Here is a 22518-nt window from a genome sequence, read left to right as displayed (position 1 = left end):
GAACAGCTGACTGTTCAGTCATCTCCTCAGCAAATTTCCTAGAGTAACTTCAAATATCCGTTGTCTTTCTGTCTTAGGACTGTGGTTCCAGGAACTAGCAGTTCTGCATAGCCCAGTTATTTGAATTCTGTGCCATAAGTACTCAGGGAGAACCTGTTGCCTAAAACCTGAGTTTCTCACATGTAGAAACTTTGGAACCTAAAAGAAATGACTGAAAAATTTTGCACAATGTTTTGCCCAAGGAGCTAAGGGAGAAGTTTGCAGTTAATTGCGACTCCATTTTTAGGATATCTTAGAGAACAAGTGGAACCCAGATGTTTTTAGTAAACGGCTTTCAAAACTCACAGTTGAGATCAGTGTCAAATTTCCAGACACATGATCAACCTTGGAGCCAAGTTTAGGGTTGCCTTTGTGTTTACATAAAGTCTGTGAGCTGAATTACACTGAAGTTTTGTGGGTGGAATGGAAGTTCTCCATAATAAATATTTGACTGGATGCAGAGTTTATCTTATTTACAGGACTTTGAGCTTTGAAAAAAGGTCACTGTACTTTTGTTGATGTGATATTTGAGGCATATTCCGCTCTCTCGCGCTCACTGGATTTGCAACAGTTGTTGCTTTTTTCTGATATTATTCTAGCCATTAAACTAGCATGGCAAAAAAGCAAGCATTTTAAAGCTAGAGGGGAACCATTTCTACAGATGATAAATGAAACATTGTGTATTCCTGAATATTCTGGCTTGTCCAACTACAGTGAGCTCTGTGGTGACATCAAAGGAGCCCTCTTGTTGAAGGTCTAGCTAGATGCCTAAGTCACATGCTAAATTTTTGCTCAGCAAAAATCTGGCTTGTGTTTTAATAAGCTCAGAATTTACTTTGTGCCAGTATTGCCCAGTATCTGTTTAAAAGTCATGTTTTCAGCCCACAATAAGATCACTGCCATCATTTGGAAAGATCATGCACAAGAAGGGCACAGGTAGAGTCAGTATGAATGATAGTAGAGTGGGTGTAAGAGTCACGGAAACTTTCCCTTTTTTTAATAGCACACCCTAGGCCTTACCCTATGCAAAGTCTTTGCCAATGTCAAACACTCTTGTCTGCGCAAACTTGCTGTAACCATGTGTTATTCCCCGTAAAACCCCTCTCTGGGCTCCCAAACTAACAGCTATTTACCCTTGGCCCAGGCTGGGACTCCCTCAGACAGACAGATGCACATGTGCGTGTACACACACGATGCGTGCCGCTTTGCTGAGATACTCTGCGGTGTGTGCAAACAGAGTCTTGCTGAATTTTTCTATATCTAGGTCCACCAATTCTCTGACTTAATCATCTTCTGTATGCCTATGGAAACATTCATCAAAGAAGCTTAGATTATTTTTGCACGCTTAACTTGTCCTCCCCAGCTGTCCTATGAGGAAGCTAAGCGTTACTGTCCCTAAATTGGCTGATACTCGGTCTGTGCTCTGTGTATAATAGCTCAGCTGTAAACAAGAGAGCTTGCTCCATTGTTTCTGATGGGATCTTATCCAAGGGAAAACAGAGATTGTCTTCAACAATTTGAAGTTTGTGTAGGCAGACAATACATTGACTTTTGCCTGTGGGCAGCATGAAGCATGCCTCTACTGCAGACCAACCAAGCAGCTGAGAGCCGACATGAATTAAAGTCATGCTGCGCATGCGCTCTGCTGAGAGCATGGATCAGTCCCTGGGCAGCTGTGACGTTGGTGTGTAAAAGCGTACTGAAAAAAAAATTTTTTTTATTACCAGGCTCTTTTTCCTGCATGCACCAACATCTTTAATCTTCTGGATTTGAATGAGAAAAGCCAGGACCTCCCCTCTAATTAAAACAGTTTAATGAATAATGATCAGGTGTGCAACTATTAGCTACTGAAAAGAACATGATAGAAAGGAGTGTGCGAAGCATTGTCAGATGCAAAAAATGAGCTTGCAGTTACTGAATGTGAATGTCATTTGATGGGAAGTCCAGCCTGAGTATGGTAATGCTTTAGCAGGCTTCTTCCCAAGAATGCCTGTAAATGCATTCTTCAGAAAGGAAGGCACAAGATAAAAGAAGGTTTAACCCAAGCCATAGGAAAACAATATGAAATTAAAATCAGTACAAAGTCAAAATTAAACCATAATGTGACAGTAGTTTGAGAGTCAGTTGCACAATCAACAGAAAAGGTCTGGTATAGCTGAACCAAAACTCTTCTAAGACCAGAGAGCTAAACACTCCTCGTGTTGGTCACCAGGATATCATGACGCATGGCTGTACAATCCAGCACGGCTACGTAAATCTGTGGTCATCAAAAATGATGTGTGTGTACGTGCAACTTGCAACTGATCCTGAAAGCAGAATGTAGGACTTCCCTAATCTTACCAACACTTAATCGGGGGTGGCACAGACTGTCCAAACTACGGAGCAAATATTATTTATGGACTATTTGCTCAGTTATTTACAGACTGTGCTGTTGCACAGCCTTTGCATGAAACAATGAAAGAAGGATTTATGCAGGTTTGGTCAGGGTGAGATTGGAAAAAATAAACAGGAATAGCTTGCAATCTATAAGCTGCTGGGCAACTTCTGATAGGTCCAAGCGTGCCTTTGTCCGTCACAGGCAAAAAGGTGAGGTGGAAAGAGCAGGAAAAGCAAACATAGCATTAAAAAAATGGTTTAGTGTTTTGTAGCTTCAAGGTTAGTCTTTCTGGAATACTGATTTCAATGAACTGCCAATATAGTGTTAAGGTATACATGAGTCGGTGCTTCAGGAGGACGACTCCTAACTCTTGGCAAGCCTCTTCAGCCAAACGCAAGGTTTGTTTGAGGTCCCTGCAAGCTCGCGAAAACATTACAGCATGAAAACAGTAATGCAAGTCCGCCCAGCAGTTACAACTTTTTACATAAGCATTTGTGTGGGAGGGGAACAAATTTCAAATGTACCTGGCAGCCAGCTGAAGCGATAGCTATGACCCACGTTAACTTATAGATCTTAATTGCTTCTGATGGTTAACCGACAGAAGCAACAGAAATCAGTAAAACAAAGGAAGCCATAGGCTGCCTGTTTCCTTCAGACGTTCAGAATGCCTGGAAAAGTGCCGTTGTGCTGACACAAGCCTTGTGCTGCCCATTACACACAGACAGACACCTATGCAGTGATGCGTGGGAAATCACACATTGCCCGGAAGGTTCAAAGGCTGAATAAAACTTTGTAGAAAAAAACTGGTTAGAGGAAAATTGATTTAATCTCAGTTTACAGGCTGAGTAACTTCTGATATTTCTGATGAATTTCAGCATTAACATTGTCTGGCGTAAAAGCCTGGATTTTAGGAGCCTGATGTTACGGGATGATCTCGGTTCAAGTAGGCCGTTTCTAGCCCTCAAGGTTGCACTTATATCTGCTTAAAATTTCTGAGACCAGAAAGTAAAAGAATCCATTGTTTATTGAAAATAAATGACTGTACAAACTGCATGCCTATGGTAGTACTAAAAGCAGCTGAAATCCTCTCATTATCAGCAGGCTCGTTTTTGCCATTTGACCTTTGATTTCTGAATTACCTCTTTATTATTTGGCATTATGTTTGAACTGACTACAGGCTCCTATCCTGAACATCACCATCAAGCAAATCGAACATCTGAGGGCAAGAAATGTTCGTTTCTCACCAACCTCCTCATGTACGGTGCCTTCAGTGTTCACTGGTGCTGACATCCAGCGTGCTTCCTTCCCCAGGCCGTTAGCAAACACCGACAGCCATCGCTGCAGGTGCCCGTTGATAACTTGGAGCAACTTTGAAAAGCGACGGTACTGTTCGGCTGCGTTTGTCCATTCGTGTTCGGTTAAGTCGTCAGGCTAACCAAGAATTTTCACCTTTATTTAATTATTTCTTGCATTTCTTAGGAGCGTTTTTGAGGCGGTATCCAAAGGGAGGGCCTGGTCACTGAACGGGGGAAGCCTGAAAACTCAGCGGGTCTCACCAGTGAGTCACCCACTGCTTCACTGGGGTGGCGAGGCAGGGTCTGCAGCTGCCATTGCCACCCAGCTGACCTTTTATACTGGTTTCCAGCCCCAATTACCTCTTTCAGAATAACTAAAAGGAGAAGAAAAAAAAAATGCGCTATGGCACTAATTTCTTCCTTCCCAACACTGCATAAATTAAGCAGCTCAAACGTTTACTATTAGAGTTTAAAAGCTCTAACGCCTTTTTTTTATGTCGGTAAACAAACGCGTTCCAGTCTCGCTGCCCGCAGGGCCGTGAGAGGCCTGCGCCTGCAGCCTGCTCCTTCCCTGGGTGGGTCGGGAGCCCCGCGCTCTCCACAGACACCCCCAGCCTCCAGGTTTGGGCTGGGACAGGGGGTCGGCTAAACCTGGACGTGTGTGGGGGGGGGGGTTTGCCAGTTTTGGGGTGGAAGGCTGGGGGGGGGGGGGGGGGGGGGGGGGGGGGGGGGTGGGGGGCGGTGGCAGCCCAAGCAGCCCTGAGGCACGGTGAAGGCCGCAGCCTGAGCGTCGCTCTGGGAAGGGGCAGGGGGAAAGGGGGGGGGCGCGCGCGCAGGCTCCGCCCACAGGGCGTGGGGGTGGGCTCAAGGCACGCGTCGCCGGGGGAGGTGCTGAGTCACGCTGGGCTAGCAGAAGCGCGGCGGGAGGCCCCGCCCCCGGGGCTGCGCGCGGTGACGCTGCGGCACTATAAAAGGGTCGGCGCGGGGCGGCCGTTGGTCAGAGCGTGTCGGCGAGGCTGAGCGGAGCGGGTTCCTGCGTCAACAGTGCTTGGACGGAACCGGCCGCGCTCGGGCCCACCGCCACTACCCTCCCCCCCTCTTCGTCGATCGTACCCACCGACTCACCCCTTAAGGCAGCGACATGGCAGCGCCACCTTCCCAGGTGCGCCAGAACTACCACCAGGACTGCGAAGCCGCCATCAATCGCCAAATCAACCTGGAGCTCTACGCCTCCTACGTGTACCTCAGCATGGTGAGCGGCGCGGCGGGGGGAACAGGGGTTTGTCCGGTGTGGGGATGGAGGAGAGGCGTGGGGCCTGCCGGGGGGGGGCGGGCGGGCTTTTCGGGCCTACTCGGGAACGCCAGCGTCGAGGCGGGGGGGGGGGGGGGTTAGGCTAGCCCCGGGGGGGTGCGGGCCCACCCGGTGGGGTTTCCCCCCCGGGAAGGGGTCCGGGCCCGCCCTGTGTTTAGGCCCTGGCGGGGTGGGGGCTGAAGTGTCGCACCTTGTTGTGTGAGGCCTGCCTGAGGAAGGGGGGAGTGGCAAGGGATAAAGGCGTAGCCGGGGCCGGGGGGCCGGCTGTCCCGTGCGGGCTCCCCACGAAGTGAGGGGTTTGCTGGCGCTGCCCGCTCTCCGGTACGGGCTCCCCACGAGGGACCAGCCGCGGCTCTCCACGCACGCTGGCCGAGCTGTCTGACCGGCTTGCGGGGAGGGGGTGCGGGCAGGGCGGGGGGGCTCCCGGCTGCCGGGCGGTGCCTGCGGGCGCAGCCGTGCTCCTCCTCCTCTTCCTCCTCCTCCGGGGCGTTCTCAGCCTTCCCCTGGGGGTGGGGCGGCCGCTTGTTTTCTGTAGGTGAGGCCTTTATCTCGGTGGCGAACTCGAGTTACACGTTAACCGCTCTCTGTCCGTTGCCCTTGGCAGACTTGTTATCAGCACAGCTCAGCAGCTTCCAAGCCCTTGGGGCTGGGCTGGATAGCGGGGAGTTGACTAACGACGCGATTGGCACCTTTCCCACAGGCGTTCTTGTCTCTGAGGCAAGGTTTTTGGTTCCTAGTTTTTGAAGTGAATCGGTAGGAATCCGTGGTTTCCTTGGCGTTGGGCTTATATGTCTCACTTGGCATGAGACTTCATTTTTACCCATAGCTGAGATGAGTAACGTTGGTCCAAACAGCAGCTCTGACCTCTGTGCAGCAGTCTTGGTGCTTTAGACGTGCAGGTAACTTGAGACTGTCTTGTGACACTGTAGTATGTTGTGGCATGTAGGTGTAAACTTTACAGTTTGCTTCAGTGTTAGTGTGAAGGTCTGAACCTCAGCTACAAGTTAAATGTAATTATGTTGGTGGATGATCTGTGGTACGTGGAGCACCAGTGTCTCGCAAGCACTAGTGTCTTGTGTTGAACCTCCAAGCTGCTGGTTTAAGAGCAGAGAATTCTGTAGTAGTTTGGTAAATAGCTGGCAGCTGACACAAAGCTTTCCATTGAATCCTGCCTAATGGCTCTGCCCAAAGAGCAAACAAGCTGTGTGATGGCTTCTAACTGCTGTTACAGTTTCTTGGACTTTCAAAAAAGTTTTATCTTGTATTTGCTGTTGAATATGTATTTTAGTTCAGTTAAGCTTTTGTTTTTTAAATGTGATACTGACTTTTTTCCCCCCAAAGTAGAAAGTGTACTACTTAGTCTAAGCCCTGATAAGCCTAGTGAAGCATGGGAGCTTTATTGCAGAACTACCTTAAAGTTCTTGGCCACCCTTAATTGGTACTGTACGTCAGAATCTTGACTTGTAATCACTGCAAACAAAGGGGGCAGGTAAGGTTTCTCCTTCTTGAAAAAGGCTTTTCAAGTCTGCTGTGTTTAAGGCATTTGAATGCTGCTCAGAACAAACATCTGTGTGGTTTTTACTATCTTCAGAACTGAACCACAAATACCATTTATTTGCATCCCTGATGTTCATGGTAGGGAGACAAGTTAAAATTTATCCTAGTCAGGAAAATCTAACGTGCCTTTAAGGGAAGAGTTTTGCCACGTTGCCTTGGTGTTGTCAGTGCTACTGCTAGCCTTGGGTTGGACTCCAGCCATCTTGAAGCAGGGCTGATAGGTGACATGTCTGAAGTCAAAGTATGGACTTGGCTTTGTGTGGCTGATGGAGTGAGACTTGGGGTTTTGAGCATGTAAATTCTTATTTTTCAGTCCTACTATTTTGACCGGGATGATGTGGCTCTGAAAAACTTTGCCAAATACTTCCTGCATCAGTCTCATGAGGAACGTGAGCATGCTGAGAAACTGATGAAGCTACAAAATCAGAGGGGCGGGCGCATCTTCTTGCAGGACATCAAGGTGAGGAGTGGAGCTATGGGTTGTCCTCTCTAATGCAGAACTAGACTTGTGGTCTGTCTCCAGGCTGGAAGGGGAGGAATTTCCCTGTGGGCCTTCTCCCAGAAGGAGCAGCAGCTGACAGTAGATAAGCGTACTGTATTGCTGTGATCTGTGCGTGGTGCTCCGCTCAAAATCTAGAGATGCGTAGTAATTTGATAATTTGTGCTGATTGACTAATAACAAGTACTTCCTGTGTAAGAAGAGGATGCCTAGCCCTCTAGGCTTGCTGTGGGGTGAGGGTACCTAGAACACAACTAGTTCATCTACCTTAAATTTAATGGCAAGAACCTTTTCTGTCCTGTATGCTGTTTTACAGAAAACTCTTGACTTGCTTGCTATGGGAATAGGAAATCTAAAGTTTCCAATTGCTTGTTATGGCTCACTGCAAAATTTCATAGCGCTGTTTTATTGAAGTCACTTCAATTAGCTTATTCAGAGCAGCAGAAAGTAAGCAGTGTTGTAGGGTCAGTTTAATACAAGACAACTCATCATGGGGAAAACAGAAAACAAAGTAAGTGATGGGCACTTGAGAAGAATTTCCTTGCTTACTAGTAAGTCTGAGTACTTGTAAACACCAGATGATGCTAGGCTGAAGACTAGACTTGCTTGTACTGGTGTCTTAACTGCCTCACTTCTGAGATTGTGCCCACTGCCTGCTTACATAGGCAGATGTTTAAGGCATTAGATTGTATCAGGAAGAAGGTAGCTCTGGTAGCTGTCTTGCCCACAAGAGGTCAGTGAACATAACATGAGGGGAACCTAGGGAATAGGGACAGGTCTGGGACTGGAAGTATGTATTCAGTTCTGTTCAGAGTGTGTGCCAAGCTTTTGAAGATACCCAAATGCCTGAACTTGGCCTAAACGGGTTTTGAGACCGATCTGACAGACTTTGCTCCCTAATGGTTTGTGGGTACTTACAGAAAGTATGGTCATGTGCTTTCCCCTTCTAGAAGCCAGATCGTGATGATTGGGAGAACGGACTGACCGCAATGGAGTGTGCTCTGCACCTGGAGAAGAACGTGAACCAATCACTGTTAGAACTGCACAAATTGGCAACTGAAAAGAATGACCCACACGTAAGTAAATGCTGAAGCTGAGAATGTAGCTGTGTAATGAGGGGGTTTGTATGTGTCTAATGGGGTTTGGGAGAGAGTTGTGGGTCCCTGCTGTTCCTAAAGGTGAAAAAAGGGTGTGAAGTGGTGGTGCAGCCTTTCCAAAGGGAAGGGCCCAGGTATCAGCCTGCACCTTAGCTGTTTGGCAGGGTTATTGACGTCTTTTTCCAGGAGGACCAGTTGTAGTGTGTTGGGGTGGCTGAGGCCTGAGTACAGAACTGTGGGTGCATTGCTTTGTTCAAACCCTTTTTTTGCTATCATGTGAGCAGCATTTTGAAGAGAACAAATGTATTAAGCTCTATGGAGAAGGCTTCTTTCTGTGGGGGATGAGTTCTGTCTTTAAACCAGCAGATGCTTGGAAGGCTTTTGGCCTAAGATGTTGGAGTCACTTCTGAATGTTAGAAGCCCTGACACCTCACAACACTGTCTGAAAACATGGATTTCCTCACAGATTGGAGTTATTGGCAAGGCTGGATTGAGATGACTTAGTATCAGAAAGAGATCAGTGGGTGTCTGAATCCAAGTACTCTTGGAAGTGCCTTGCATAAGTTAGAGGGGGCTCTGTTTAAAAAGAAACACCACCACTGGACCATTTTCCAGGTGTATGAATCAAAGTGCTGTGCAGTGGGGGCTTCTAAATATGTTCAGAAACTTTCCTGTTGCTTCCTGTAGTGGGGAAGAGGGGAGGCTTCCTGAGCTGACACTGTACTGCAGGGTTCTGGAGCAAGTGTGCCTAGATAAATCTGCCTCGCTCTTGTCTTGTTCTGGCACTGCTGAGGCAAAACCAGAGGCTTCTTCCTGTCGAGGATCTTCTGCGGCTTTGAATTGTCATTCTGTATCTCCTCCTTTCCCTAGAGAGGATTGGTGGGATTTCAGGTCCAGGATAAGCTGTGTTCAGGCCTAAATTTAAATTCCTTTGTCTCCCTTTCAGTTGTGCGACTTCATTGAGACCCACTACCTGGATGAACAGGTGAAATCCATCAAAGAGCTGGGTGACCACGTGACCAACCTGCGGAAGATGGGGGCACCAAAATACGGCATGGCAGAGTACCTCTTTGACAAGCACACCCTTGGGGACAGTGACAATGAGAGCTGAAGTCTTGCCAAAAGCCACCCTGTGGGTTTCAGTGGGACTCCTACTTTACTGTCCAGCCATGCATGCATCTTCTGCTATTTAGATAAACAGTTCTCATATTCTGTACCAAATATCACCCCTCTTTTCTCTTGTGTTTTGTGTATTGCCCTCCATCCAATAAAGTGACTTGGTTCAAGTTGGCTTTTCCTGTTTCTGTCGGGAGTGAGAGGCCTTTGCTTGCAGGATTGTGTGTGCTCCGTAGTCTCTGTTGTGACAGTCAAGTCGGGCATGGATGAAGGAATGTGTTAGAGGGATTAGATTTTACTTAGTGCTTTTATAAAAAGTGACATTTTTACCAGTCTGGTGGGATCTACTGCAGGAATTGTTCGGTGACTAAAGCTGTGTTTTTAAATGGCTTTGCCACCGAAGCTGTTGCTGTAACAAATGCACGAGGAAAGGAAGGCTTGAGTATCTATCTGGGCTTGCTGAATTGGTCCCTGTGAATTCAGATGAGGCTGCTGAAGGGTGAAGTTGGCACCTCAGTAGGCATCGTGCTTGTCTGACAAATGGCACTGCACTTGTGTATGGAGAAAACGTACTGTGAATCAAGATTGGAGAGCTGTGTACTGTAATCAGGCTGAACTGCAGCGGCAGCGCTGCAGGAGCTGTCTTGAGGACAGCTGGGAGCTGCGGGGTGGTGGTGGCAGCAGCATCTGCCTGGGTCTAGCTGCTAAACTTGGAAGGCAGAGAGGGTAGGCAGCTGCTGGGAAAGGGAAGTGGGAGGTAAACCTGTCATGTGCCCCCTGTGATGGGGAGTTCTTGCAGCTGTTTCTGAAGATGAAGTAGGAAAACAATGTGGTTCCTCTAAATTCCTATTGTTGCGTGGAAACTAAAATGAGGAAACAAAACGGATGGTCCTGGACTTCAGCCTTGCTTTTATTTTCTTAGGGAAGACAGTAAAAACTCATAGCTGTATGGTGTCTCCTACCATGCAGAGGACTTCTCTGAGCACTGTCAAATCAGTGGCAGATGTGATGTGGAACTTCAAATGGAAGCAATGTGCTGGGCAAATACCATTGACTGCAGCCACCAGTTTGAGTGGACACCTGCCCTGCCTTAGCCTATTACTTTTCCAGTGCTGGCAAACACCAGCTAGACATGACTTCCAGAAGCACTATGGGTTTGCATCACAAATGATGTCACTTGCTTCAGTCCCTTACTTTCCCTGGAGTATCTTGTTAGTAGTGCAAGTCCTGCCTGAGACTTGTTATGGGTCTTGTGAGAAATGTTAACAAAAAGCTCAAGTTCTAATTCTTGCTGTGATGAGGAAGGGAGACGTATCGTAACTACATTCCTCTTCTGTTCTGAGCTACGTCTGCACTTCAGGTTCTTGAGGCTGGTACCTGCTGAGCTAATCCTCTGCTGATGGGTACCTGCAATACTTAACGCTCAAAGTCTTATTTGTTGTTCTGCTACAAATAGAAAGGGATTTTTTGTTTGGTTTGGTATTGTTGCGACACTGAAGTTGTGCCTGCTACTGTACCTGAGGCCGGTAGCAGTGTGTCACTAGTGCTGGCTTTAGCCTAGGCTGGGCTCTAGCTGCATGTTCCAGCAGTAGGTGGTAGGCTGCACTGCCCTTCTGTTGGGGTGAGTGCCAGTGTGGCCAGGTGTAAAGATACTGCAATGTCACTAATATGGCACGTATCTCAACAGAACTCTGTGTCTCTTGGTCTCTTCTAGCTGTACTGATCTATCTGCTCTTCGCATGTGCTTTCACTGGTCTCCATGATGACTTCCATCAGCCCCACGTAGTCGCCTTCGGCTAGAGAGATGCCAGAGTCATTGGGGGACGGACTCTCTGCTCGTCTTGGCTCTTTTGTAGGGGGAGCATTAGTGCTTCCGTTTCCAGTCTCTCTCATGGCCCTGGAAACCTCTGCTGAATGCTGGTCTGGAGCGCTGGCTGTATCTTCTAAACTTACGCTGTGAGCATCAGGGCCCGTGTTCCCCATGTGGGATCTCGCCAGCACGGGAGATGTTACAGGAGTGAATGAGAAGCAGAGGGAGGCACTGCCTCCGGGGGTTTTGTTGCTGGGGGTGTGAAAGGCACTCGAATGCTCAGAATTGGGGGTGGCCGATGCTGCGTTCTCCAGGGTTAGCCAGGGTGGGTAGGAACCTTTCAAGCTCTTCAGACTCTTGAAGCTACCGTGCTTCTCGTGGTCTGGGGACTCTGCCAAGAAGGGGAACTTAGGGCTGTCTGATGCTGTGGACTGAGCTCCTGGACTTCCTGTGGTGGCAGCTTCCCTGCTTTTGCTGTTAGAGTTGCTCTTTTCTTCTACTGTTAAAACCAGTGAGTCAGGACCTTTGCTCCGATCTGTTGGCCAAATAAACGTTTCCTTTGCGCCTGAGCCAAGGGAGCTCTGGCTTTTATACGTATCGCTGACTCTGGAAGGCGAGGAGTTGACAATGACATCCCTAAGAGACGTTGAGCATGCAGCGATGCTGGAGAGTGCAGGAGGCTTCTTGCGGCCTTGGCGTCTAGAAGGGAAGATCATGGGGATAGAGCTGATGGGTGTCTGTGGAGCACTGTAGAAACCAGATCTCTCATAAAATGGGGTTGACATGAAGGCGTCAAACTCCCTCAGTTTTCCATCTTCGCTGTCCCACTGCTCCTGTGAGCTGGAGTCTCCCCTCGGCTGATGGATGCCGCAAGGGCTTCCAGACTTGCCCATGTCTTGGTACGTGTAATGGGAGAAGGGGGACGTGGGGTCTCCTCGCCTGCGCAGCAGGTTCATCCGGGAAGAGGACCTGGAGAAGCTTGGTGACTGGACACCGAGGAGGCGGCCCAGGTGTCCCAGTAACGGTGTGGAGTGGTTTGCCTCCTCGTTCTCTTTAATTTGCTCCAGGGGCTGGAACTCCATCTCTTCTTTCTGCATGCTGGGAAAGGTGAAATGGGCTGTTACGCAGCTCTTACTCATCAAGCACAAGACCTGATCCAAGGTGTAAGTGTGGCCTGTTCTGACACCCTGTGGTTGCATTCACCTGATATCAAAAGTTGAGCCAAGGAACGACGGGCGCTTGTACTCAGCAGTGGCTGCGGTGTAGGGTGGCTGCGGATCGGGCTCATTCCAGTATAGGTCCTTCTCCAGGATGGGTAAATCCTGATGCATCTCGTCCACTGCCATAAGGGAGACCTGTAGGGGACAGCAGAAACGTCACACGAGGTGAGCAGAATTCTGTGTGCCTGTTATCAGTGGGCAAAGGAATGAATGCAGGACAGGAGGAAGCGACATAGCGTGGAAGCGAGGCAAGCGGCTGGGTTTGCTCTGTGGTTTCCTGTCACTTGGGTTGTTTCTCACACAGAGAGATTTGATGAATTGGAAAGAAAGTGATGCTGAAGGAGACAGGAAGGAAATACGTTCCCTGGGACAGAAGGGCTCAGCGTTAGGAAGGGCTGAAGGTGGAAAGTTACTGCATGGAAGAAAGCAGAGGCAGCCCTTTTAGATACAGATACCGGGTGGAAAAAGCTAGGGAGAGACAGGAATGATACAGCTTCTCCGCCCCATGGCAGGCAGGGGAGGTGGCCGGCAGAGCTGTTGCAGGAGAACTTTGTGACTGTACTGATGGAGCTTGCTAGACCCTCAGGTGCAGTCCTGCCTTAGTGTTCCTCTGTAGGTCAGGCTCACCTGGAGGATCCTGCCTTCAATTTACCTGCAGGTTCCTGTCGATGAGCCAGTTGGTTTCAAAGTCATCATCGTCCTCCCCAAAAGGGTTGATGAGTTGCTCGGCCACCTGCATGTGGAGAGCACACAGCGAGGGTCATCGTGGTCATACCTGCCCCTTTCCCTGCAGGGAGAAGGCCTGTGGGGCAGAGTCAAGTGTGATGTCTCCTGAATTCGGAGCAATGCTGTTCCTCCCAAGGAGGGATGGGTTAGAGGAGGCTTGCAGTGGCTGGGAGACATTGGTACACAGAGATAACTGCCCCTTGCTCACCACTGCTGCAGGTGAAGTATAGCCCAGTGCCTCTCTCTTTCCCCAAACTAGTCAGGACCAAAGCTTTTAGGAAAGGTGAGATGCTCAGAAACTAAGAAGGTCTTGGCAATACCCACAGCCCCCATTGACTCCCTTTTTTGTCTGCCAGCACCTGGGTCCCTGGTGAGCACACACTGGGAAAAACCCTTGGCTGGGTCAGATTCCGGCTCCAGACGTATTTTTGTGAACTTACCTTTAACCAGCCAGCGTAGAAGAAGAACTGCAAAAATGTAAAGACAGGCACGAAGAGATCTAGCTCATGGCCAGGATATGCTTTTTCTGGATCCAGGAACTGCCGCCCGATCAGACAGGCCAGGAAGAAGCTGTAAACAGCCACGGTCACCACCTGGGAAAGATGCCAGGGGACACACCAGATGAGCTCGAGTTCCCAGCATCTCTCTTCAGTTCCACCCCACACATCTCCAAACAGCAGCAAACTGCTGCAGAGCTGCTGGCTCCGGAGCCTTTCGAAAGCCTTGGGTTCGGTTATGACAGGCTTCTCCTCTGCTTTTTGCAGGAAGATGCATTTCCACTGCAGAAAGCTTTAAACGTGCCCTCTGCCCTTTAGCTGTTACATACACTGTGTTTTATTCCGTGCTGTCCCTGGAATGACATCTGCGTAGTCACAGAGAGAGAGTGACAGAAGAAAGCACGTAACATCCTGGATGGAAAGAGCTTAAACAACTGACGCGTGGCTACGTGGTGGTCCTGCTGCTGAAGTTAAGGGGTGCTGTCAGCTCTTTTCATTCTTGTCCTTGCCTCTCCTGAAAACTGTCTCGAGCCCCTCGTGGCTCAGCCCACGCTGGCAGGCCACTTCCAAGTCAAGGAGGGGAACCCTGGCAGTAGCTCTGAACTAGCTCCTCCTTTCCTGGTCCTCACGCTAGCCCTTTTTTATATTTGCCTTCTTGCTCGCCCAAATTTCAGGCTACAATGAGCTTTGTGCTCTTCTCTGTAACCACGGGACTGGAAACTTCCCCTTTTCTAATGAAAAGCAGCTGAGGCTCCTGCGTGGTTTCTCGACACAACAAGCAAGAGGGTTCCAAACAAACACCCAGCATCACAAGACTCTCGAGCTAGCCACGCAGTTCCTTGCAGTGAGCAGCACGGGACTGTTTCATGATGGGCAGCATACAGAGTGCATGGAATGATGGACTGTAATTGTGGATGGGCACCCAGTAAAAAAAAAAAAAAAAAAAAAAGGGTCATATACTGCAGAGAGGGCAAAGGCGTGCTGTGATATTGATCCCAGTGTGCAGGACACTGGTCTGCGCAGGGATATAGTTTCCCAGTGTGTTCCCCGTTAACCTTCAGCGCTGCATGAACGGAAGCAGTTCCCGTTTCACGGTGAAGCGCATTAGTGTTATCTGAGCAGCTGGATTGTATGAGACAAAGGAGCGAGCTGGTGCCGAAGCGTCTGTCTGCATCGAGGTTTGCATCGAGAGCGAGCTATTAAACAGCTGAGTACGCGTGCACAGCTCTCTTTCACGCGCGTGGCACAACTCCATCGGAGCTGCCCTGCCTGCTGGAGCAGCTTTACTGGCAGCCAGATCTCAGCTCTGCTGAGCAGGAAGAAATCATTTTGGGGACGCGCTCCCTGCAAGGCAGTGCAGAGAGTGGATCCGCGTGTGTCTGTGTTTTCCACGTACCCGTGTGGCACACGTCATGGTGAGTTATCCCTGGGCAGCGTGTGTTTCTGTAGAGGTGGCTGCGTCCGAGTTACGGAAAGAAGGCTGGGCTGGGTGCGTGCTGCTGAGCTACGCGTGCGAGAGCTGATGTGCGTAGGTGGGGACGAGGGGTCCGAGTGTGTCTCGTGTCAGCAGGGTGCGTGTGTGGGTCAGGTATAGGTGTAAATGAGGGTGCTCCTTGTAGCGTGGGGCAGCGCGTGCCGGCAGGCAGCGGAGCAGGAGGTGTGGGGGATCCCTTCTCACCTGAGTGTAGACCAGGGGGATGCTGATCCAGTCGTACCCGTAGAGTCGCCCGCACTGGCTGCGCAAGGTGTTGAGCTCCTGCAGCGGGGAAAAAGAACGGCCTGTCGGCATAACTTTGCATCTCCGTGCTGGGGACGCTGAGCCTCTTACGGCCCCATTGCCCTTCGTTGCTCCAGTCCATTCCCTCCTGCTCACACCTCCTCTGGAAGGGGGGGCTCAGCCAGGACTCCTGCTCCCTTGGTGCCCAGCCTCACCCCAGCAGACCACCAGCAGGGTCTCACGCTTGCCCTGGAGGAACTCCTTGCTGCCTGGGTGTCTTCATCTGAGCCCAAGCTCCCTTCCTAGCTCACTTCATAGCAGAGTTTTTCTCCTCACAAAATGAGCAGCCAACAGGTTAGGCAAAGAATGTCTCGGGAGCATCGATTTCTCTCTCCTGACTATATAGTGAGCCTAGATAAACAGCCCAAAGGGAGATCGATCTCTCTGGGCAGATGAATCTCACTCCAGGCAACAGCCACAATGTGACTTTGCACATGAATACCAGGAAGGATGAGCTGCTCTGGACCTTTTTTCTCTGCAGCTGGGCAGGGATCATTGCCAGGTCCTGCCTGTGGAGCATGGCCCGCTTCCCAGGACTATCTCAGAGTTTTCAATAGTGAAGTTTTCTACAGGGACCTTGGTCGTTGGGGATTCTTTTGACCTCTCCTGGTCTCTTCCAGATACAAGATTCCTTGTGATTCCTTGCGGCTTTCCATCTGTATCCTAGACACCTCCGCTGGCAACTCTTGTTGGCTGCTCTGGAGTGTGTGAAGGCTGGAGGAAGGCTGATCGAGGACATGGGTGTCTCCCATTACCACACCGAAATGTGAGTCCCGTGGTTCCTCCCTGTCCCACATTTGAGAAAGACGTCATGTTCCCTTTGCTTCTAATATATGTGACATTGCTGCCATGTCAGTAGGCCATGAAAAGCTCTGTCACGAGCTGGCAAGTGGCAGTGGGGGTATTTCCCATCAAAGTTAATGTAAGATCCCCAGGGACAGGCTCGGCTGACTGTCCTACCAAACCATGCCTATTAGTTGCCTGACCTCTGGAAATCCCTGTAGTTCCACCCAGAGGACTGGATGAGGACCTCTCGCCTCTGTCACTCACGTTCAGGATGCCTTGAAGCAGCACGCTGTCCCGGATCCTCCCCTCGTTCCTTGCTTTCACAGCCAGATTGGAGAACCACACACACGGGATCCAAAACTTGTTGTGGGGGGAATTCAAGCTCTCAAACTTCTTGTGCTCTTCTGGTGTCATGAGGCCTGGGTGGAAAAGAGTAGGTGGGAGAGGGGTGGCCATAGAGGGCAGAAAGGAATTGATCTGATCTGAAATGAAAACATCTAAATATCAGGTGGTCACCTTAGCTCTCCTTAAAAATCACAGGAAAGACTCAGGCACTCAACCTTTGGAAGACACACAGAAGGAGAGCAAGTCTTCTTGTTAAAACATTGAGTTACAGAAGTGTGAGAGGCAGGCTTTATCTCATTTCACTTTGGATGTCTGCAGCATATCTGATCAGATCACAGTCAGCAGGCGATGAAGTACTGCTGAGGGTGCAGTTGCCTGGTGCACTTGGACATTTGTTAAGAACGGGATAACTTGTGTGCTAGAAGGGCCTGTTTCTCCATCTGGATTGCAAAGGGAACCCAGTGGACCAGGGCAGGTGCTGACATCTCCTTTTGGACAGACTGGGAAGTGGTGTACCTTGGGGAGCATCTTCAGAGAGGATTCAAGGAGCCCAGCAGTTAAGATCGGAGGTCTGAGGCTCCAACTCCCACCTGCCCAGTGGAGAACTGTTGCCCTGAGGGAGGACAAACATACCACATGGCAGGGGTCTGCTCGTGCTCCGCTACAGGGTCATTTGCTACAGAGAGCTCTTCTCTTCCCACGCACGCTTTCCGTGCAGGGCGAGCAGCTCCCAGCGAAGCCGCTGCACCACCGTTACCCTAATCTGATCAGCCAGGGCTGCCCTGTGACCTGCAGCATATCTGTGTTCGCAAACCGGATCTTGACACTCTCCTTACCTAAAAAAATGTGGGCAGAGACCCTTCATCTTTCAAACAAGCCTTCCAGCCACTAGTAGGAACAAGCATGCTGTGTGCAACAGGGAAACAAACAGTTGATTATCTCAGAAGAGCAGAGCTAGGGGACGAGCAGATGCTTAGCACCCGCTGCAGACATCAGCTGAGCGCACTGCAGCACTATCCCATCTCCAGTCCGAAAGTCACGGGGCTCTTCGCCCCCCCCCCCCAAAAAAAGCAGCAAGATGCTGCCGTCTGCTTGGTGCCAGAGCTGTGCAGAAGGCAGTACCAGTACTGACCTGCCCTCACGACATGCTCCATGCTGGGGAAGCGCTTGTAGACAGCAGTGCTGACTGAGCGCAAGATCAGCACGCTGCACAGGTTGCTGTACCGCATGAGGGTGCGACGCAGGAGCCGCCCGTACTCGTCCTCCCCGTCCACGTTGCAGGAGACCAAGTTCATGATGCGGTCTGGCCATGGGATGCTCTCGTACTGAGCCCACCAGCGGGACACCACCAGAGCCACGTAGAAACCTAGAGGTGAGCTGAGCAAATTAGCCGTCCTAAAGGAGTGGGAGATTTAAATGCTCATGTGTAGGAAGGCTGGTACTGCTCACACAGGGATGCAGGCGTGCCTGGAGGGCAACTCAGATTTCCATGCTAAAGTTAGAATCTGGGTGTCACGGTTTATTTGGTGCTACTGCCCTCCTGGCAGAACACGGGACATGCTAGCACATCTGGCCAGTGCGAGCTGTGTGCTGGGGGCATACCTCACAGCTGCAACACGGGATGATGTATTCTGCTTGAGGAGTTATACAAAGGCAGAGGAAGGGATCTGCTCGGCGAATCGTGCCTGCCTGCAGAGCTATATCAAACCAGGGAGGAGAAATGCCGTCCCTTTCCCCTCCCCGCGTGTTCCCAGACAGAGCTCCTTACCCAGCACAAAGGACACAGGGATTAGCTCGGCATAGCTGTTGCAGTAGAGCGCCAGCTTCTCAAACATCAGCCTTTGGCTCTCACTCAGGATCAGCCTAAAAGGGAGAAACAGAAGCATCAGCCTCAAAGAAGGGTCCGTGCCTTGTTGGGCCTGCCGGGATAGGAGTCTGGCAAGGGAAGCCGAGGATGGGCAGTCACGACACCGCCACGCTGCGAGTCTGGGGATGACATGAGCGAACAGCCCTTGCAAGCCTGGGACATCAGCCCACCTCCCCAAAATACCCTGCTGACCCGTCCAAAGGAGCCAGGAGCAGTCACTGACCGTGTGGTACATGATGGAGTCTGATGTCAGGGACCACCTCAGTTTTTCTTACGCAGGAGAGTGCTATGTTGTGTCGAGGGTTTACCTTGAGATGCGCACCGCGGTTCACTCAATATCCCGCAAAAGGTCAGTCCAAGCTCCGCTCTTAAGCGAGTTCCTGCCTTTCTGAGAGCCACTTTCCCACCTCCGTGCTGCAGCTGAGATTGAACCAGCGAGAGGACCTCCCCGCCTTTCCTCACCAAAACCAGACCAGCCACAGAGTACAGTTGCCTTATCAAAGATGCGCGGTCCCAGAGCTGATGTTTGCTCTCAAAAACGTACCCAAGGTATCACCCGTTGTGTGACAAGGGAAGCTCTCTCCTAAAGCTCCCCACTGTGGGACAGCTCCGGTTCAGCCTTGATCTCCACTGATCTACACGCTATTCTTCCGTAGGTAATCATCCAATACAACGTTTCATCCCGGGGAAGAAAAACTGTGTTACTTGCCAGGACAGAAAAAGGAGATTTGTCAGCTGCTAAGCCATATTGGAGCAGTGAGGAAGGACCCTTCCTTCCAGCTCCTCTTCACCAGCATCACTGGCCCAATCCTGCGTTCCTCAGTCGTCCTGCCCCAGGACAGGCCAAGAGAGGGGCTGTGTTAGTGTCAGGGTGTAAGGACGCTTACCTGTAGACAAGACTGATGGTGAAGTAGAGAGAGATGAAAATAAGGAACTCAGAGTAGAGAAGTTTGTAGATACTTCCTTTCCATTGGAGCAGGAGCTGTGAGAAGGTGCCTAGGCGGGCGTCAGCCACACGGTTGGTGTATGTCACTGTCATCACAGATCCTAGTGGAGACACAAAAGGAGCAGATGTTGAAGCTGCCAGGAAGTTTGCACAGAGGGAGGAGACAGGGACGCTGCAAGTGTCCAGCAAGCAAGATGGAAGGGAGGAAGAGAGAAAGAGAGAAAAAAATAATGAGATCAAAAGACAGGTAAGATGCAGTCAGTGATATAGGAGAAAATTTATGGTAGGCAATAAATTTGGTGAGCTTGCCATCTTTTCCCTGTCTTTGAGCTGCATGTGAGCTGGTTACAATGATAGTGCATATAGTTTCTGGTGGAGCCCTTGGTTCCTCGTGTTTGATTGTCAGCATTCCAGGGGGGCTGGGTGGATGGACTGGACAGAGCCCACGTGCCGCTCCCTCCCACAAAACAGTTGTTTAAGATTAATTCTCAAGGTCACAAACTTCAAAGTCACTTATTTCTACCAACCACCCCCCTTTTTTCTTTTTTTTTAGTGGGTTGGGTTTTTTTGGGTTTTTTTTGTTTGTTTGTTTTTTTAGTTTTTGCTTCAAATATGTTGTTTCTGTAAATCTGTTTGTCAGGAAGTGTCTTCCTGGAATACTGATGGACAAAAAACCCCCATCCTAAAACCAAAGGAAAGCAAAAACCCCAGAGAGGAGAGATTTCTTGGTACTGATCCAGATGAAGGTACCCCTGGAGATTTGACAGTTTTGGTAGCATTTGCTCAACAAGTATAGCTGTCTTTAAATTTGGGCTGAGGGCTATATCTGGACTATGCTGGCCCTAGTCGTGCAGGCAGAACAGCCCTCCCTGTTAGAGAATTGAGGGACGGAGTTTGGCCAGAGCACAAATTCCAGCAACTCCACCTCCCCTATCCTTCAACCATACGTTGCGCAATAAATCACGCTGGATGAAAAAAGGCATTCAGGCTCGTGAAACGCTTCCCAACCACGCAGCATCCCCATTGCACTTCTTCTAGTCTAACCCTGGATAAATAATTCTTTATCCTCAATTAATCACCAGACTCACATTCATATAAACCAGAATTTGTAAAAAAACTCAACCAAACAGACCAGTGTAATCCATGCCAGGCAGCTAGGTGAGTGATCCCTTGGTTTATAAATAATTATCCAACATGAAACTATTGGTAGTTCTAAATTTTAACATGTTACCAGGATGTTACACAGACATTGCTATCTAACAGAGGCAATAATGTTAACAGTTATGGGGCTCGGGGCTCTTCCCTCAATGATGGAGACAAAGCAGCACTTCAAGGGACAATCCAGACCTTACTGCAGCTGAAGGCAGGTAAGTTTATGTCCATGCTCCTCGTTTAAGCATCTCAGCGAAAGATCTACAGTTAGGTGGGGACAACCCAGGTCCCAGTCTGCTGGTGCCGCAAAGAAAAACAGCAAGCTCTGTTTTGTTGGCTGCTTCAACCAAATAGCATCTTTGTCCTGGGTTTGGCTTTTCGGTGCTGCTCCTCCTTTGGGTTTCCCTGTCACAACTCCCCTCTCAAGGTTCTATCGGAGGAGCAGAGCTGGTACCTGCCCTGCCGAGAGCTCCCCAGCTGCACAAATGCACCTTTCACTAGAGCCTCACGTATGTTCATGCCGTTTTCATGTGTATTTCTGGCCAGTGCGCGGGACTTAGCGGAGTAGTATTTAATTGCCCTAGAGACCGCACACACTTGGGCTGTACAGATGAGAAATGTATGCAAACACCCATAAATTTGTTGGGGGCTGCTTACAGAAAGCTGGCTCTTTTCTCTATGCTTCCGATCTTGAAAACGCTCAGGGAGACTCTTTGTTGCGTAATTCAAATACAGATTCGCTTTTTACCAAACATGGAAAACTTCAGCTCTTGTCCATGTAAATAATGGATGTCACCTACCTCTATGCAGTTCTGCTCCGGCACGGGATATGGGGCTTTTCCCAATGCTTTTTCCTCCAGCCCTGAACGGTTAAGGACTGCGCCGGGATGTCACTCGGCAGCTGGCACAAAGTACCATTTGGGGTTGAGGTACGTGGTGGGAGGTGACTCACCGCAGCACCGGCACTGCCACACCGGAGTCGGTATGGGGAGGAAGAGCCATCCCCTGCACAGTGCCCGCTCCCCAGGGAGCTGCTGCCTGTCGCTGCCTGCATCCGCCTGCCCGATCCATCCGGACTAACCATTGCACGTGGAGGTCAACTGACTGTGGGAGTCCACAGCAACCAAGATCCCGCAACAGCAAGCCTGCGTCGGGTGCGTTACCCACCGCGTGAGCCGGCAGACAGACACGAGCAGCTATTGCAAAGACGGAGAACCAAGCAGGTAGAGTGGACAGGTGGAGTGAGAGGAGGTCACGGATAGGCAGGAAGATAGATCTTTGGAGGAATCTATCTGCTCTTGGGAGGACTAGATACTTACAGTCATGGGCTCCTGAGCTGCACTGGAGGCTGTGGAGGTTTGGTCCCGCACGTGTCCTTGCTGGGTCCTTTGTGGCCCACGCCACCGCCCGCCTCCTCGTGCCCCCTTGGCTCATGGAGGGGGGGGGGGATTGAACCTGACAGACACGGTGTGCTAAGGAGCCTGAAACCCACTTGGGAGCTGCAGCCGGTCACTTGATGCCGTAATCCTTCCTCATTACAAAAGAGACTCTGTTGTCTTTTGCCCTGTTCCCTTCTAATCTTCTGAGTAAGCCCTGCGTGTTTATAGAGGCGGCCGGAGGAGGGGGAGGCAGGGCTGGCTGCTCCGCAGCTGCTGCTGCTAACTCCTGGCACAGCCATGGCGGCTGCCAGGAGAGAGGCATTTTCCCTCTAATTCTTTCCTGTTTGGTCCCTTTCTCCGTGTCACAATCTTACAGGAGCCCCAGGAGATTAAGCAGGGCTGGAATTTTCCATAAAGGCTATAAAATGTGTCACCCTGGGGGGGCTGCGCTGCCCTCTCTTCCCTGGGGAAACTCCTGGCTCCGTAGGTCAGTGAAGGACCCAGACCATGCTCTGCCAGGCTCTCGGTAGATGTTTCTCTCCAGCTCCTCGCCGTCTCTGCTGTCCCTGGATGAGTTTGCCATCTCTTCCAGCTGTGGTTTGGGTGCTGGGCACTTCCACTCTGCCACTGGCTCCCTGAGACTCTTCCTGTGTGTTCACTTTCTTTTCCGCCAGCTTCTGCAGCGGCGCTTGGGGCTGTCACTGCTCTTTCGTGCATGCCA

The 22518-nt window shown here is 50.3% G+C and overlaps 2 protein-coding genes and 1 long non-coding RNA gene across 3 annotated transcripts; 2 read left to right on the top strand and 1 right to left on the bottom strand.

Moving 5' to 3' along the window:
* The first annotated feature begins 4692 nt into the window (after positions 1-4692).
* Positions 4693-9462, top strand: FTH1 (ferritin heavy chain 1). The gene is made up of 4 exons (XM_075755434.1): positions 4693-4963; positions 6894-7040; positions 8030-8155; positions 9123-9462. Exons 1-4 carry the CDS (start codon positions 4853-4855, stop codon positions 9285-9287), a joined length of 549 nt encoding a protein of 182 aa, XP_075611549.1. The 5' UTR covers positions 4693-4852; the 3' UTR covers positions 9288-9462.
* A 707-nt stretch (positions 9463-10169) lies between these two features.
* On the bottom strand, positions 10170-19359 carry BEST1 (bestrophin 1). The gene is made up of 9 exons (XM_010309673.2): positions 19208-19359; positions 18222-18316; positions 17586-17819; positions 16373-16527; positions 15224-15301; positions 13489-13641; positions 12975-13055; positions 12306-12457; positions 10170-12200 (listed from the first exon to the last, which is right to left on the bottom strand). The coding sequence occupies exons 1-9, from the start codon at positions 19357-19359 to the stop codon at positions 11003-11005; spliced, it is 2298 nt and encodes a 765-aa protein (XP_010307975.2). The 3' UTR covers positions 10170-11002.
* On the top strand, positions 14130-17510 carry LOC142602141 (uncharacterized). Its single transcript, XR_012835866.1, has 2 exons — positions 14130-14960; positions 15943-17510. It is a non-coding gene; the product is annotated as an uncharacterized LOC142602141 (long non-coding RNA).
* Positions 19360-22518: the final 3159 nt, after the last annotated feature.

Source organism: Balearica regulorum, chromosome 5 (assembly GCF_011004875.1).
Source record: "Balearica regulorum gibbericeps isolate bBalReg1 chromosome 5, bBalReg1.pri, whole genome shotgun sequence".
NCBI lineage: Eukaryota > Metazoa > Chordata > Aves > Gruiformes > Gruidae > Balearica > Balearica regulorum.
Note: the sequence above shows the minus strand (reverse complement) of the source record. Positions and strands in the feature narration are given on the sequence as shown.